At 34.2% G+C, this 13817-nt stretch overlaps 1 protein-coding gene across 3 annotated transcripts in view; it reads right to left on the bottom strand.

The window, feature by feature from the left end:
• The window catches only part of LOC108734125 (zwei Ig domain protein zig-8), a 495980-nt gene that overhangs the window by 112706 nt on the left and 369457 nt on the right, over window positions 1-13817 (bottom strand). For all 3 annotated transcript variants that reach the window (XM_018465534.1, XM_018465536.1, XM_018465535.1), the window contains one exon: window positions 7424-7575. In XM_018465534.1, the coding sequence (XP_018321036.1) occupies window positions 7424-7575 (152 nt within the window). The remainder of the gene's footprint in view (window positions 1-7423; window positions 7576-13817) is intronic.

Below are 13817 nucleotides of genomic sequence, written 5' to 3'. Positions count from 1 at the left end.
GATACGGCCGTCATGTGCATTTTCCCGACAGACTACAGATTAATTGTGTATAACATGTATATTTGTAGATATATATAACGATTTACACACTCACAATTTTAATTTGTCAATTTTAAATTATAGTTCGTTAACACTAGCAGGGGGGTACTGTGGCGACCCTCGCCTATTACACTATGTATTTTAGTCTTTTGTTTTGTAGATATATCATCATAATCATTGTAAATAATATGTAACACTCTGTATATATATAACTTCTGCTTTTCTTCAACTTGTAAATATTCTAACGAACTGCCTTTCTACTAACAGCATGTTAACAGTTTCTTTTCTGGATCTGACTTCCTGCCTTTTGAATGTATCTATACCTAACCCACATAAAGTATCCTATTTCATACTAACAAAAACCGATCGACAGAAAATTCTGAGAACGAAAGTCGACGGTTCCTTCTTTTCAAGAGCTGTACCCTAAAATAAAAACACATGTGCATATTCACTTTTCACTTCGTTACATAATTTCTGCACCCTCAAAGACCAGTCTCTCTCAGCCATTCTTCATATTAACATCTACCGACTTTTCGCTATTCACTTTTACTCATCTTCATTTTCTGTAAAATAAATTCTCTACTTCTCTGTTCAACAAAGAGTTTTTCTTCATCGTCCATAATCACCCACAATACTATACGTATTATAGTAAATTCGTACTGTACAGTAAAAGTTTCTTATTCGCGGTTTCCTTATTCTCGTTTTCATTATTGGCGGCTAAAAATTTCATTATTCGCGGATGCAATCGGTAAATAGAAAAGGATTCGGTGTCATTTATTAAGGAGATTGACCGCAATAGACCGCTCGTGCCTACTGTGAATTTTTCCGAAAATATGGGTTTCTATTCTAAACATTGTGATTTAACGCTGCGAGATAAATAGGTAATTTTTTGTATGGTAACAGACATAGGTGCACACTAACTCGGCACGTTTTTAGTTTTCAATAATGTGGTCATTAACAGCTTTTACAAGTGCTTAAAGTTAATGCTTCTTACAGAACACGTATTTTCAATACAAATCAAAAAATTAAAAAATGACCTTCGACAGGCTTTAGAACAAAGCTTTTTCAATCTTATTACAAAATTTCAAAGCTCTCTTCTAAACATTAAACTCATGATATCTAGAACGGATAGCATGTTTTTACTCTACGGGGCGTGTACTACTGAATTCGTTTAATGTATCGGCATCTTTTGAGTGTGTACTGTACTATTAATTTTAATTGCGAATTTCTCAAAAAACTGATTTTATTTTGATACATATCGGTTTTACTTTGGAACCTTAGAATGTATCCCTTATGATTCCATACTAATTACCATTCCATATCCACGGTTTCTGTATTCGTGGCTTATTTATGGAACGTATACCCGCCGAATAAAGAGCTTTTATTGTATAACCTACTATAGGCTATTTTAAAATGTAAAGTTTTATTGGCGACTGTTATTGACGTTACCTAATGGCAAGCTTTCAATTCGCTCTATGATAGTAGACAATAAGGTAGGTATCTAACTGTAATATTGCAGTTGAATGTTTCGGACGCTGTTTGCACTGTTTAAACGGGAAAAATGCTGCATCGACCGTGTAAGATGAGAATCGTTCGGTCAGCGTAAATGAGCAGAACTACGAAATTGGAAAACAGTTTGTTGTTCATATTCGCTCTGTCGGGTGGTTTAGCTAAATTTTACACGCTATGCACGCCGTTCTTTGATTCGCGTTTACTACCTATGTACGTATGGCCGATTGAATGACGAAAAGAAGTAATCGATCTGATCGTGACTTGCAAACAAAACAAAGCAGATGCATCGTATATTGTGAAAGCATTGAAACTTGCATATCAATTTTGCCAACTGACCGTTTTTGTTTCGTAATCTGCCAGGATGGCATTGTTCTCACGGATGGTTAACGTTTCAGAATAGGAATATTGAATACACAGACAATGCGGTAATTACCCCAATTTTTGGTTGTTTGCGAGCATTATGAAATATCAACACTAATCTAATAAATAAACAATTTGTAATAATACACTCTCGGTCAGAAACTGTATGAAGGACTATTCAGCAAATTAACTAGAGACGTAGTAGAACTAGGAGCAGATGTAGGTGATAGTGTAAGACCTAGTAAATTAGATTACTGTTCGCAAATTTATAGTAATTATGGATAGGGGATTTTCTAGTTTCATGAAGGACTATCCAGCAAACTAACTCGAGACATAATCGAACAAGGAGCCGATGTTGGTGGCGGCGGAAGACCTAATAGATTAGAATAGAGTTCGTAAATTCTTATTATGGATGTGGAATTTTATTAGTTTCATAAAGGACTTTCCAGCAAACTAACTAGAGATATACTAGAATTGAGAGCCGATGTAGGTGCTACTAGAAGACTTAATAGATTAGAATACTGCTCGTAAATAGTTATTATGGATGAGGGATTTTTTTAGTTTCATGAAGGACTATCCAGCAAACTAACTAGAAACAAACTAGAACTAGGAACAGATGTAGGTGATAGTGTAAGACCTAGTAAATTAGATTACTGTTCGCAAATTTATAGTAATTATGCATAGGGGATTTTCTAGTTTCATGAAGGACTATCCAGCAAACTAACCGGAGACATACTAGAACTAGGAGCCGATGTTGGTTCCGGCGGAAGACCTAATAGATTAGAATACAGTTCGTAAATTCTTATTATGGATGTAGAATTTTTTAGTTTCATGAAGGACTTTCCAGCAAACTAACTAGAGACATATTAGAACTGGGAGCCGATGTAGGTGCTAGTAGAAGACTTAATAGATTAGAATATTGTTCGTAAATAGTTATTGTGGATGAGGGATTTTTTAGTTTCATGAAGGACTTTCCAGAAAACTAACTAGAGACATATTAGAACTGGGAGCCGATGTAGGTGCTAGTAGAAGACTTAATAGATTAGAATATTGTTCGTAAATAGTTATTGTGGATGAGGGATTTTTTAGTTTCATGAAGGACTTTCCAGAAAACTAACTAGAGACATATTAGAACTGGGAGCCGATGTAGGTGCTAGTAGAAGACTTAATAGATTAGAATATTGTTCGTAAATAGTTATTGTGGATGAGGGATTTTTTAGTTTCATGAAGGACTTTCCAGAAAACTAACTAGAGACATATTAGAACTGGGAGCCGATGTAGGTGCTAGTAGAAGACTTAATAGATTAGAATATTGTTCGTAAATAGTTATTGTGGATGAGGGATTTTTTAGTTTCATGAAGGACTTTCCAGAAAACTAACTAGAGACATATTAGAACTGGGAGCCGATGTAGGTGCTAGTAGAAGACTTAATAGATTAGAATATTGTTCGTAAATAGTTATTGTGGATGAGGGATTTTTTAGTTTCATGAAGGACTTTCCAGAAAACTAACTAGAGACATATTAGAACTGGGAGCCGATGTAGGTGTTAGTAGAAGACTTAATAGATTAGAATATTGTTCGTAAATAGTTATTGTGGATGAGGGATTTTTTAGTTTCATGAAGAACTATCCAGCAAACTAACCGGAGACATACTAGAACTAAGAGCCGATGTTGGTGCCGGCGGAAGACCTAATAGATTAGAATACAGTTCGTAAATTCATATTATGGATGTGTTTAGTTTCATGAAGGACTTTCCAGCAAACTAACTAGAGACATACTACAATTGAGAGCCAATGTAGGTGCTACTAGAAGACTTAATAGGTTAGAATACTGCTCGTAAATAGTTATTATGGATGAGGGATTTTTTAGTTTCATGAAGGACTATCCAGCAATCTAAGCAGAGACATACCAGAAGCAGGAGCAGATGTAGACGGTGATGGAAGACCTAATAGATTAGAATACTGTTCGTAAATAGTTATTATCGATGAGGGAATTTTTAGTTTCATGAAGGACTATCCAGCAAACTAACTAAAGACATACCAGAAGCAGGAGCAGATGTAGACGGTGATGGAAGACCTAATAGATTAGAATACTGTTCGTAAATAGTTATTATCGATGAGGAAATTTTTAGTTTCATTAAGGAATATCTAGCAAACTAACTAAAAACATACTAGAAGCAGGAGTAGATGTAGGTGCTAGTGAAAGACTTAACAGAGAAGTTATTATGGATCTTCAATTTTTTTTGGGACATGTGAATATTGATTCAAAACTAGTTCTTGGATTGATGACATTAGTATGACTATGATGATATTTTAATTTATATTTCATACAACGATTATGAATTTTAAAATTTATTAGCTTTACAATTTTTATTGTATGGAGAAATAGATAATTTTAAAGTCTGCATTTAATTCTCACCATCGATCTGTTTCCATGCAGTGAAGTGCTTTTAGATGGACCTATAGGGAACATTGGGAGTGGGGTATATACGTCTACTTAGTATGTATAATTTCGTTCGTTAGTATTTAAACAGTCGCCCTTATTTGTAATTTTACGCCATCAATTTAGCATTTAAAAAGTCGCACGTTTCGGCGTTTAATTAAATCGTCTGTTAGATTCTAAGGTGATGGAAAAAGTTTCTTATTAAGACGGAGCCTCAGGAGGAATTTTAATAAGGTCCTCGAATGATAAAACGGTCGGAAATATAATAACGTCTTAATTACTTTTAAGTGCTATTATCGTTGGCAAAATGAAAATCTCTTTGTAAATTTAACGAATTCTCGTACCGGAAGGTTTAATTTCGACTGCACATCGTTCATTTTACATCCCAGAAGTACCCAGACCGTGATGCGTCAAGACTATTGAGCTTTTAACAACTTAGATAAATTACTTTCAAATTTATTTTATGTCAACAAGTACTAAATAAGAAAATTCAGTAAAATATTCCACCTTGTTTGGTTTTACTAAGTCTCTTATGCAGAAAGCGAAAAAATTAAGAAGTCTTAGGTACTATAGCGTAACCACGACTCCACGAGTGATTTGCCAAAATTATTTTGTATTTTTCATTGATCCAAAAGTGCGTTATCGATCGTTGATTCGTTACATTTCCAAGATACCACTATTGAATCGATTTTAATGAGTGTAAAATAGAAAGAGTTAAAAGACGAAGAAATTAAGACAGTAAAAACTTGTTGTGAACTTTCGTGAACATCTCGATTTTAGTCAATCAATTATCTCATTGAATATAGGTATTTGTAGAACACGCTAAATCTACATATACCTATTGAGCTATACATGATGCAGAAAAGGAACAGTTGTTAGGTATCTGTACATTCGCAGTTTTATAGCAAAAATTGTTCACGTACAAAAATCCGACAAAGGAGAGAAAACAAATTTGCTTTATAATAAACAACAAATACACTCTAGGTCACGTTTTCTCATCATAGCGGTGGAGAGGTTTGGCTTATTACATAAACCAGAAAAATAACTGAATACTATTTCAAAAAAGTTTGCAGTAACAACTCAGTGGAGTGCTACTGATTTAACTTTATAATGATATAATAATACTGCTACTGTCTAGAATTTTCTAACGCTGAGATACTTTTTCTTCTTTTTTTTTGGTATGAACTGCTCATATGGAATAAATATTGGTTCTTAGTTATATGCATCAATGTTGTGACTTAAAAAAGTTAAAGTTTTTGGGCAGGTATTTATCGAAACTATCAGACGTGCTGATGAGATCTAATTTAAAAATCGCGTTCCGCATCTGATAGTTCCGATTGCGGCCAATAACTTAAACGTTCTTATTAATTAATTTAAGTGCTTATCACGTATATAAGTTGCGTCGTCGATAATTTGTCAATCAAGTATTTTTTTCTTATATCTTAAAGTGGTTTCTTTATTTTATTAGGTACAGCATTCTTTGCTTTCTGTTTCATTTGTAGAGAAACAAAATCAATTCTACCAAACGACCTCTTAAAAGGGTGTAGATACGCTATATTTTCTGCTTACTGCATAAATTGAATTTAATAACAAAAATTGTACCGTTAAAATTTTGGTATTTCAAAAAAAGTATAACTTAAGCAGCAAGCTCTTTAAAATATGAAATTATTATCTAACACTGATGATAATCTAAAATTTTTTTTTGCCATTTATTTATGTCAATATAATATTCGGGTCTCTTGATTTCTCGCTTATCCAGGTTCCACTGTATTAGTATCTAATAACTTGTTAGTTTCATTATAAAAGCTATCACGTAATGAAATTATTAATCAGTAATCATTGTAATATGTACAGTGGTAAAATCTGCCTACCTATACACGAGGGATGTTTCCAAAGTTCTGAGAATTGTGCTATAATTAAAGTACGCAGAACTTATAGGAAATGTTATTGGTGCTAGACAAGTCTTGGCATGTTTATGCAACTATCTAGTGCAATATTGTTCAGTGTGATTTAGATGTTCGACTGATATATACGCGTATTTATAGCATTGTTTTTGAAACCATGGAAGACACAGCAAAATCTCAAAAAGCAATAATTTTCTTTTTGTGGAAAGAAGGTGTGAAAACATCAGATATTATTCAGCGTCTGCAAGGAGTATTTGGTGAGTCTGCAGAATACAAAAATACTGTTTATTGATGGATCAATTATTTTAAAACTTATAGAAAACCACTAGAAGACGATTCTCCATCCAGATAATGTTTAGTGTATTTTGGGATTGCGAATGGATTATTTTCATGGATTATCTGGCGAAAGGTATCACAATTAACGCAGAATATTATTCGAATTTAATATCCGGACCATTGCAACAGGCACTTGTCAAAAAACAGCCTGGAATGTTGCATAAGCGTCCGTTATTCCAACAGGATAATGCAAGACCACACACTGCAAGAAAAACGAACGATGTTTGGAACGATTTGCAATGGGAATTACTTCTGCACCCAACTTGTCCCTCGGATATTGCACCCAGTGATTATCTTCTGTTCCTAGATTTGAAAAAACCTTTACGGGGTGTTCGATTTGAAAGTTTAACTGACGTAAAACTTGTCATAAATAGGTGGATTGAGGAGACACCTAAAAAGTTTATGTTGAAAAACTACATTGTAATATTAATGAAATAATAAAAATTATAGCTAAATTCCCAGAACTTTGGAAACATTTTGGAAACATCCCTCGTAGTTATCATTTCCTCTGGCAGCTTCGTTGTAATCACTGGTGGCGGTTTTTAGCGCTTGTGACATACTTCACCTACAAGTGTATGCATCATAATTGGATAGGGCTTTAGTGCTTTGAGATTGAAAATGTGCCTCAAAGTCCTTAGGGATTTTTTTATCTAATTTCATTAGAACTAATTACTAATTCAATTTCAAAATGTAATTGGAGCTTCAAAAGCCAAACACATTAAATAAAGACTTTCAGCTTAGGGCTTGGAGCCCTTTTGGTGAGACTTTTGGCTAGCTGCGATAGGCATTAATAATTTCTTTTGCGATCAAAAATTTTAAAAACAACTCACCGCTTTGTCACCCAACTGCTGAACTCTACAATGGAGGAAAGCTGTTTGTCCCACTGTGGTTGTGACATTCCGAGGAACGTTGAATTCGAAATAGGGGAGACCGCTAATACTGCTGTCAATTTCACTCTCTTCTGTATACGCTTTCACGGCGCCTGTAACAACAAATGGATATCTTAAGAAATGGGAACAGATGTTCTGACATGGAAATTTTTTGCTTATTTGTTATTCCCTTCTTTTGAAAAATGCGCAAAAAAATTACACTTTACAATACATTTTTTAACGGTCTTAAATCTACGATAAAAGTAACCAAATAAAAGACATAAAGGAACCAACAGAATTATTCTGAAAAAAATGATTTTTAAAAATAAATATTTGTACTTAGTTTGTATAAAGAGCAACAGGCAGTTATACGAGCCAGGGCTGCAACGTAGAGAAGTAAATATTAGGAAGGGAGTCAGACAGGGATGCACACTATCACCGCTACTTATTAATCTTTACATTGAAGACGCCATCAATATCATTAAAGACAGTACAACTGTAGGAATAAATATATAGGGGCAAAAGATAAGTATGCTTAGATTTAGCATCTAGCAAGGAGGAGTTGGAGATAGCTTTAAATAAAATGTAAGCGGTATTGACAAAACAGTACCTACTGTATGAAAATAAACAAAAGTAAAACAAAAATACTAATATGCAAGGGAGGAAAAAGTAGAGAAAGAACCAGGTAACGAGGTAAAAGGTATCTAGGAAGTCAGATAAGTCAGGACGGAAGGAGTAGTAGGGATATAAAGCAGAGGATAGCGCAGGGTCGAGTCGCCTTCAATAAAAAGAAATCACTTCTGTGGTGTTACAGGCGAATGATGAGGATACCGTGGATAGAGAAGGTTAGAAATGAAGAGATATTAGAAAGAATAGGAGAACAGAGGACTCTATGGNAAGAAATGGGAACAGATGTTCTGACATGGAAATTTTTTGCTTATTTGTTATTCCCTTCTTTTGAAAAATGCGCAAAAAAATTACACTTTACAATACATTTTTTAACGGTCTTAAATCTACGATAAAAGTAACCAAATAAAAGACATAAAGGAACCAACAGAATTATTCTGAAAAAAATGATTTTTAAAAATAAATATTTGTACTTAGTTTGTATAAAGAGCACCAGGCAGTTATGTAGTAAAACTAAAACAAAAATACTAATATGCAAGGGAGGAAAAAGTAGAGAAGTCAGATAAGTTAGGACGGAAGGAGGAATAGGGATATAAAGCAGAAGATAGCGCAGGGTCAAGTCGCCTTCAATAAAAAGAAATCACGTCTATGCTCGCGAACAATTAATTCAGAAATTCGAAAAAGATTGCTGAAGGTGTATGTTTGGATTGTGGTGCTGTACGAGTGCGAAATATAGACGGGGGGCGCTGCGGAAAAAAAAAGTTAGAAAGGTTCAAAATGTGGTGTTACAGGCGAATGAGGAGAATATCGTGGATAGAGAAGGTTAGAAATGAAGAGATATTAGAAGGAATAGGAGAACAGAGGACTCTATGGAAATTAATAAAAAATAGGCGAGATAGGTTGGTAGGACACCTTCTCAAGCATGAAGGTCTAGTCAGACATATTAGAGACAGAAACTGGAGTTAGGAGGGTAGAGGTAGACCTGGACTAGATTATTGTTCGCAAATACTTAAGGATAGGATTGTTAGAGTTTTAGAAAATGCGAAGATTAGCTCAGGATAGGAAAGAGTGGAGGTGCGTGTCCAACTAATCTTAGAACTGACGACCTTATGATGATGTTGATTTACGTAAAATTATTCAAAACATATTAAATTCAAAACATAAACTGTGTGGTTATAAAAATTCGTAAACGTTATTGTAACAAAAAGCTTTTGATATCACACTTTAAATAATAGTGAAAGGAAACTGTCAGCCTAAGGCGTAGTATGCTTTTTACTCCTTATTAGGAAAGGATTTAATTATCCTTTACATTATGCAATGGTCGATTATCATGGCTACATTTTCATATGCCGTGTTTACTGCCAATAACACTTTTTGCAACTTTCTTCTCCTATTTATAGTCTTCTTACTACAGTGTAAACAAACTTACAACGACCTAATTTTATTGTTTTTGTTGTGTGACAAAGGGGCACTTGATACTTTAATTGATTAACGACTCCATTGTTATTATTTATTCAATAGTGACTGTAGATGTATGAACAGGAGCAGATTATGCTGGATGTGGGACAAAATTTTGAATTCTGATATTATCCAAGTAGTATATAGGTAGACTATTAAAATATACGAGATGTTTTCAATGTCTTATAATTCATCCATTTTGTAATTGTAGCTAATTTTTGTTTTATTTTGTTTTTATTTTGACAGACGATTGTGAATTTTTATATATCAAACAAACCTATGCGTTCACCCATTAACTTTTGGTATTTTTTTTATGTTCTATCCAATACTTATTTGCATTTTTATTAAATATTTTCATTACAGTATAATAAAATTTTGTTCTACCTATCTAAATTTGTAATAAAGATTGCGTTGAAAGAAGAATACGTAGAACAAAGAAATTTAAATTAAATTTTGTACGTGTCAGTGATTAATTTTCTGCTTTTTACTTTTGTTTACTGTATCTTAGTCGGCGTTCTCGAACGGACGATTCGCATTGTTTTAAAACTCATCTAAGCATTTTGTTTCAAGAGATTCAACTGGAAATGTAAAGGAAAAATGACTTCAATTTCGAAAATTAACACTTGATGGTTTAGAATTAGTAAAACGTCTTGGTGCACTTTTTAACTCACCAACTCCGTGAATAACTAATTAAGAGCTTTAAATCTCGTCCGAATTTACGCAATCCATTTGCTCCGATTTAATTTCAGAGATTCGTTTTACACTATAAAAAATCCGCCACACCGACGCGAAACGTTGGCGTTGGGGAACACATTTGCAAGCGGCGAAACTTTAGTTCCGCACACCCGATTTATTCGTGACGAAAATTGTATTCAGTGTTTATTGATAGGGCACTGATATGCGTTAATTTAATACGCTTTTCGATTAGTGGCGTTTCTTTGAAAAAGAACGCTGCATTACAGCGACTGTTGGTGAAAACGCGTTGGTATTCCGGATTTCGGTAGCGGAACCTTCGCATCGTTGTGGCGATTCCTTAAACGGGTGTCGTTAAAAAGAATAACAAACTGTGGAAATTTTCTCTTCAATTCGTATATACACAAAAGGAACGGTTGAAACAAAAGGAGAAAGAGAAACTCTTTTGAAACATTAATTGGAAAAAGAAATTATAAAAGGACGTTTTAAAATCGCACAGGCGAAAACCAGTAAATATTTACTTTTTCTACTAGAAAATTGTGTCCAAAATAAACCAAATGACTAGTACCCGTTTTTAATTAAAATACTTCAAATAACAGTAGACAATATGCCTAGATTTGATAAATAAGTCGTCATATTCTGAAGTTCTTAGGTTTTCACGGTCGTCCTTGATTAGTTTTATGTTTCTTATCGATCTACTTTTTCATGGACGAACAAATTTTGCTTTTCGAGGAGTCTTGTCGCACTCATTGCTAATAATAGTAAGGGACGCCAGGGTTAGTTATTACAATCTTCACAAGAGCACTTTTTACAGTCATTTATTTAAACTTTAAAGTACACTCACAGTGTTTACATATGGTTTACTTACGAAAATAAATACTAAAGTAAAATAATTAATTAATAATGAATAGGTCCAAGATAAAGAACTAAACTAGAGAGGGATTGGTTGTTCTATTTTTCTAGATAGTTGCTAATTATCATCCTGCAAACAAAATTGGTACATGTAAGTAGGTGCACATCGACGCCTACATATTTTTCATGAGACCATCCACTACATTTTTGCCAGATTTTCAGCACAAATTAAGCCAAATAATTCACCCCCATCGCTTAAAACGTTGTTAAACTCAGTGGGTTTGCTAGTGTTATTTTTCGTTTTCCTTTATTTTGTTGGCATTAAGTTTCTCTTGTTTATCTATTGTATTTTTTTTAACATTGGCATAAATTTTGGGATACACTTCACTCTAATCCCAAGAACCTATCCTTGTGCACGCGATGCTTTGGCTAGTTACACTAATTGATAGAGTTGGAATACTATGTATAGCGCCCAGCGTGGTGTGAACGTTGCACGCCAAAGGGTCTTTAGACAGTCTCTGTCAAAGGAAAGCAGCAGGCTCTTTTGCAGTAGCATCCGTTTGTGTAGTAGCAGTCCGGGCGAAACGGAGGTGGTGATGGTGCAACCGGTCCGGTGAAACGGACGAGTTGCTTCTCAGTAGGTAAACGTTAATATTCTCGAGAAACAAAAGTTTATTTACACAACACTCTAGCCCGCTATACATGCCGTAGGCTTCAGTTGCGTACCCTCATCCCCCGCCCCTTCGAGTGTCCATTCCTAAGGCTCCGGGAAACGATGAAAGAGATTATGGGATCGCATTGTGAACACAAATGGGAACATGTTAAGCGGTAATTTACTGTGTTCCAGGTAGACATCGTGCTCCCGCTTATACTTGATAATGATGGTCATTGTTCTTACACCTGTTTTCTTTGCGAAGGTTCAACTACTTGAAGAAAAGAAAACAAAGAAGGAAACGACACCACGGTTTATAATTTACTTAATGAGAAACCCTGTACAAATGAGCCAAACAATGGGCCCTTTTAATAATAACTAACATTTTCAATGGGCATTTTTCCCTGCACACACCAACTATTGAATAAAAAAATATGATAATAATAAGTGGCAACCTCAGTTTGAAAACTTTACAACATCAATATATATAAAGCAATTGAACTTTCAGTTCTCAAAACGTTTAATTGATTTACACCAAAACGAAATCTAGTCTAGTAAGTAACAAAAAAATGTCCTAGTTGATAATTTGTCACATTTGCTTCTATTTAAATTATAAAGAAAATTTGATAATATTTTCATCTTCGTTTCAAAAGGAGTTCAAATAAGTTACCGTATGAAGAAGTCGTAAATATTTTAATTTGAACTTTACTTTTATTCTCTTATATTTATGACCAAAAATAGGTATGTAAAAAATATAATCACCTTCTATTACCAAAAATTGCAGTTCTACAAGTATTAAATAGTTTCGGTAAGTTAATAATTGACCAAGAATTTAATCAGTCCTTAAAGACAATAAAACAAAATAACTTTTGTCTTAATTAGCACGAGAAAAGACGTCGAGCCTTTTTTGTACAATTTTGCTTATACTACTTAAGGTTTCATTAAATAAATAATAAATTAACTCATATACACTACGTCTGAACAGTACTTCATAAAAATTAAGGGAGATGAAGGTACATGAAAATGAAATGGAGCGAGCCATCATGCACCACTCAGTGATATACATAAACATGAGGGTAATGACTTTACCGAAAGTCCTAACTGCTCCAATTGCACCATCCATATATGTGGCAACCATGTTCACATATTCTGCGTGAGATTACATTGTTGTTTGTTTGATATTATCATACTCAAACTATTTTTGACCACAGTGTACAGGCTACTACTAACTGACTGCTACACGTGCAACTGTCTTGTTTGTGTACCAGCAGTCGCGAAGGTCACCAGTAGGTATGAATGTTGCGTCACTTAACGCTTCCGATGAGATAACGCAGCGGTTCTCAATCATCGATGTCTCGTTAACTGGGGTACTTTTTGTACTTTTTATACCTCTTCAAATATTCCAGAATAGGTACCGTTAGATATAAAATATAGTTGCTTAAATAAATAAGGATGTGAAAGTAATTAATGTATTGACTCATTCCGTAAAAATTTTCGTACGTAAAAAGTTTGGGAAATTTGAATTATTGTAAAACAGCAAGTTCGAGAAGCTGGAAGATATTTCGTTTGGCCCAGATTGGCTGACTTAAACTTTCCCAAATTTGTATAGCTTAACACGGTAGACGATGAAAAATTAATTTTCATTAGTCGAACAGTTAAACCAACATCTCCAACTTTATGCTTCTAATAAAAGTTAAATGAAAAACGATAGCGCCTGATGCACAGAGAATTTTTCCAACTCTCACTTCTTTTTTTAATTTTTTCAGGACAGTAGCAGTTGGCCTTTCAATTTCATATCCTGTTCAAAACGTTTCGATCATTATTTCTTTTTGCTTGGTCAGTTTCAGTTGGCTGCAACAAATTGTAAAGCTCGTATCGGCTTTAACGAAACCGACGAAAAATCCGTCAGAAAAGCAATTAATCGTGCGTGAGGAAATGTGCGAAGCAGGGGCGATTTCCTACTTTTATGATACCAAGTGGAAAAGCTAAAATGATTTCATTGTGCGCCACCGAAGATTTATTGAATAAATCGGATATTAGAGCTATTAAAAATGTGAATTCCATTCCATTTTG

This window comes from Agrilus planipennis, unplaced genomic scaffold (assembly GCF_000699045.2).
Source record: "Agrilus planipennis isolate EAB-ADULT unplaced genomic scaffold, Apla_2.0 scaffold65, whole genome shotgun sequence".
NCBI classification, from domain to species: domain Eukaryota; kingdom Metazoa; phylum Arthropoda; class Insecta; order Coleoptera; family Buprestidae; genus Agrilus; species Agrilus planipennis.
The sequence above is the reverse complement of the archived record's forward strand: the minus strand, read 5'-3'. Positions and strand labels throughout refer to the sequence as shown.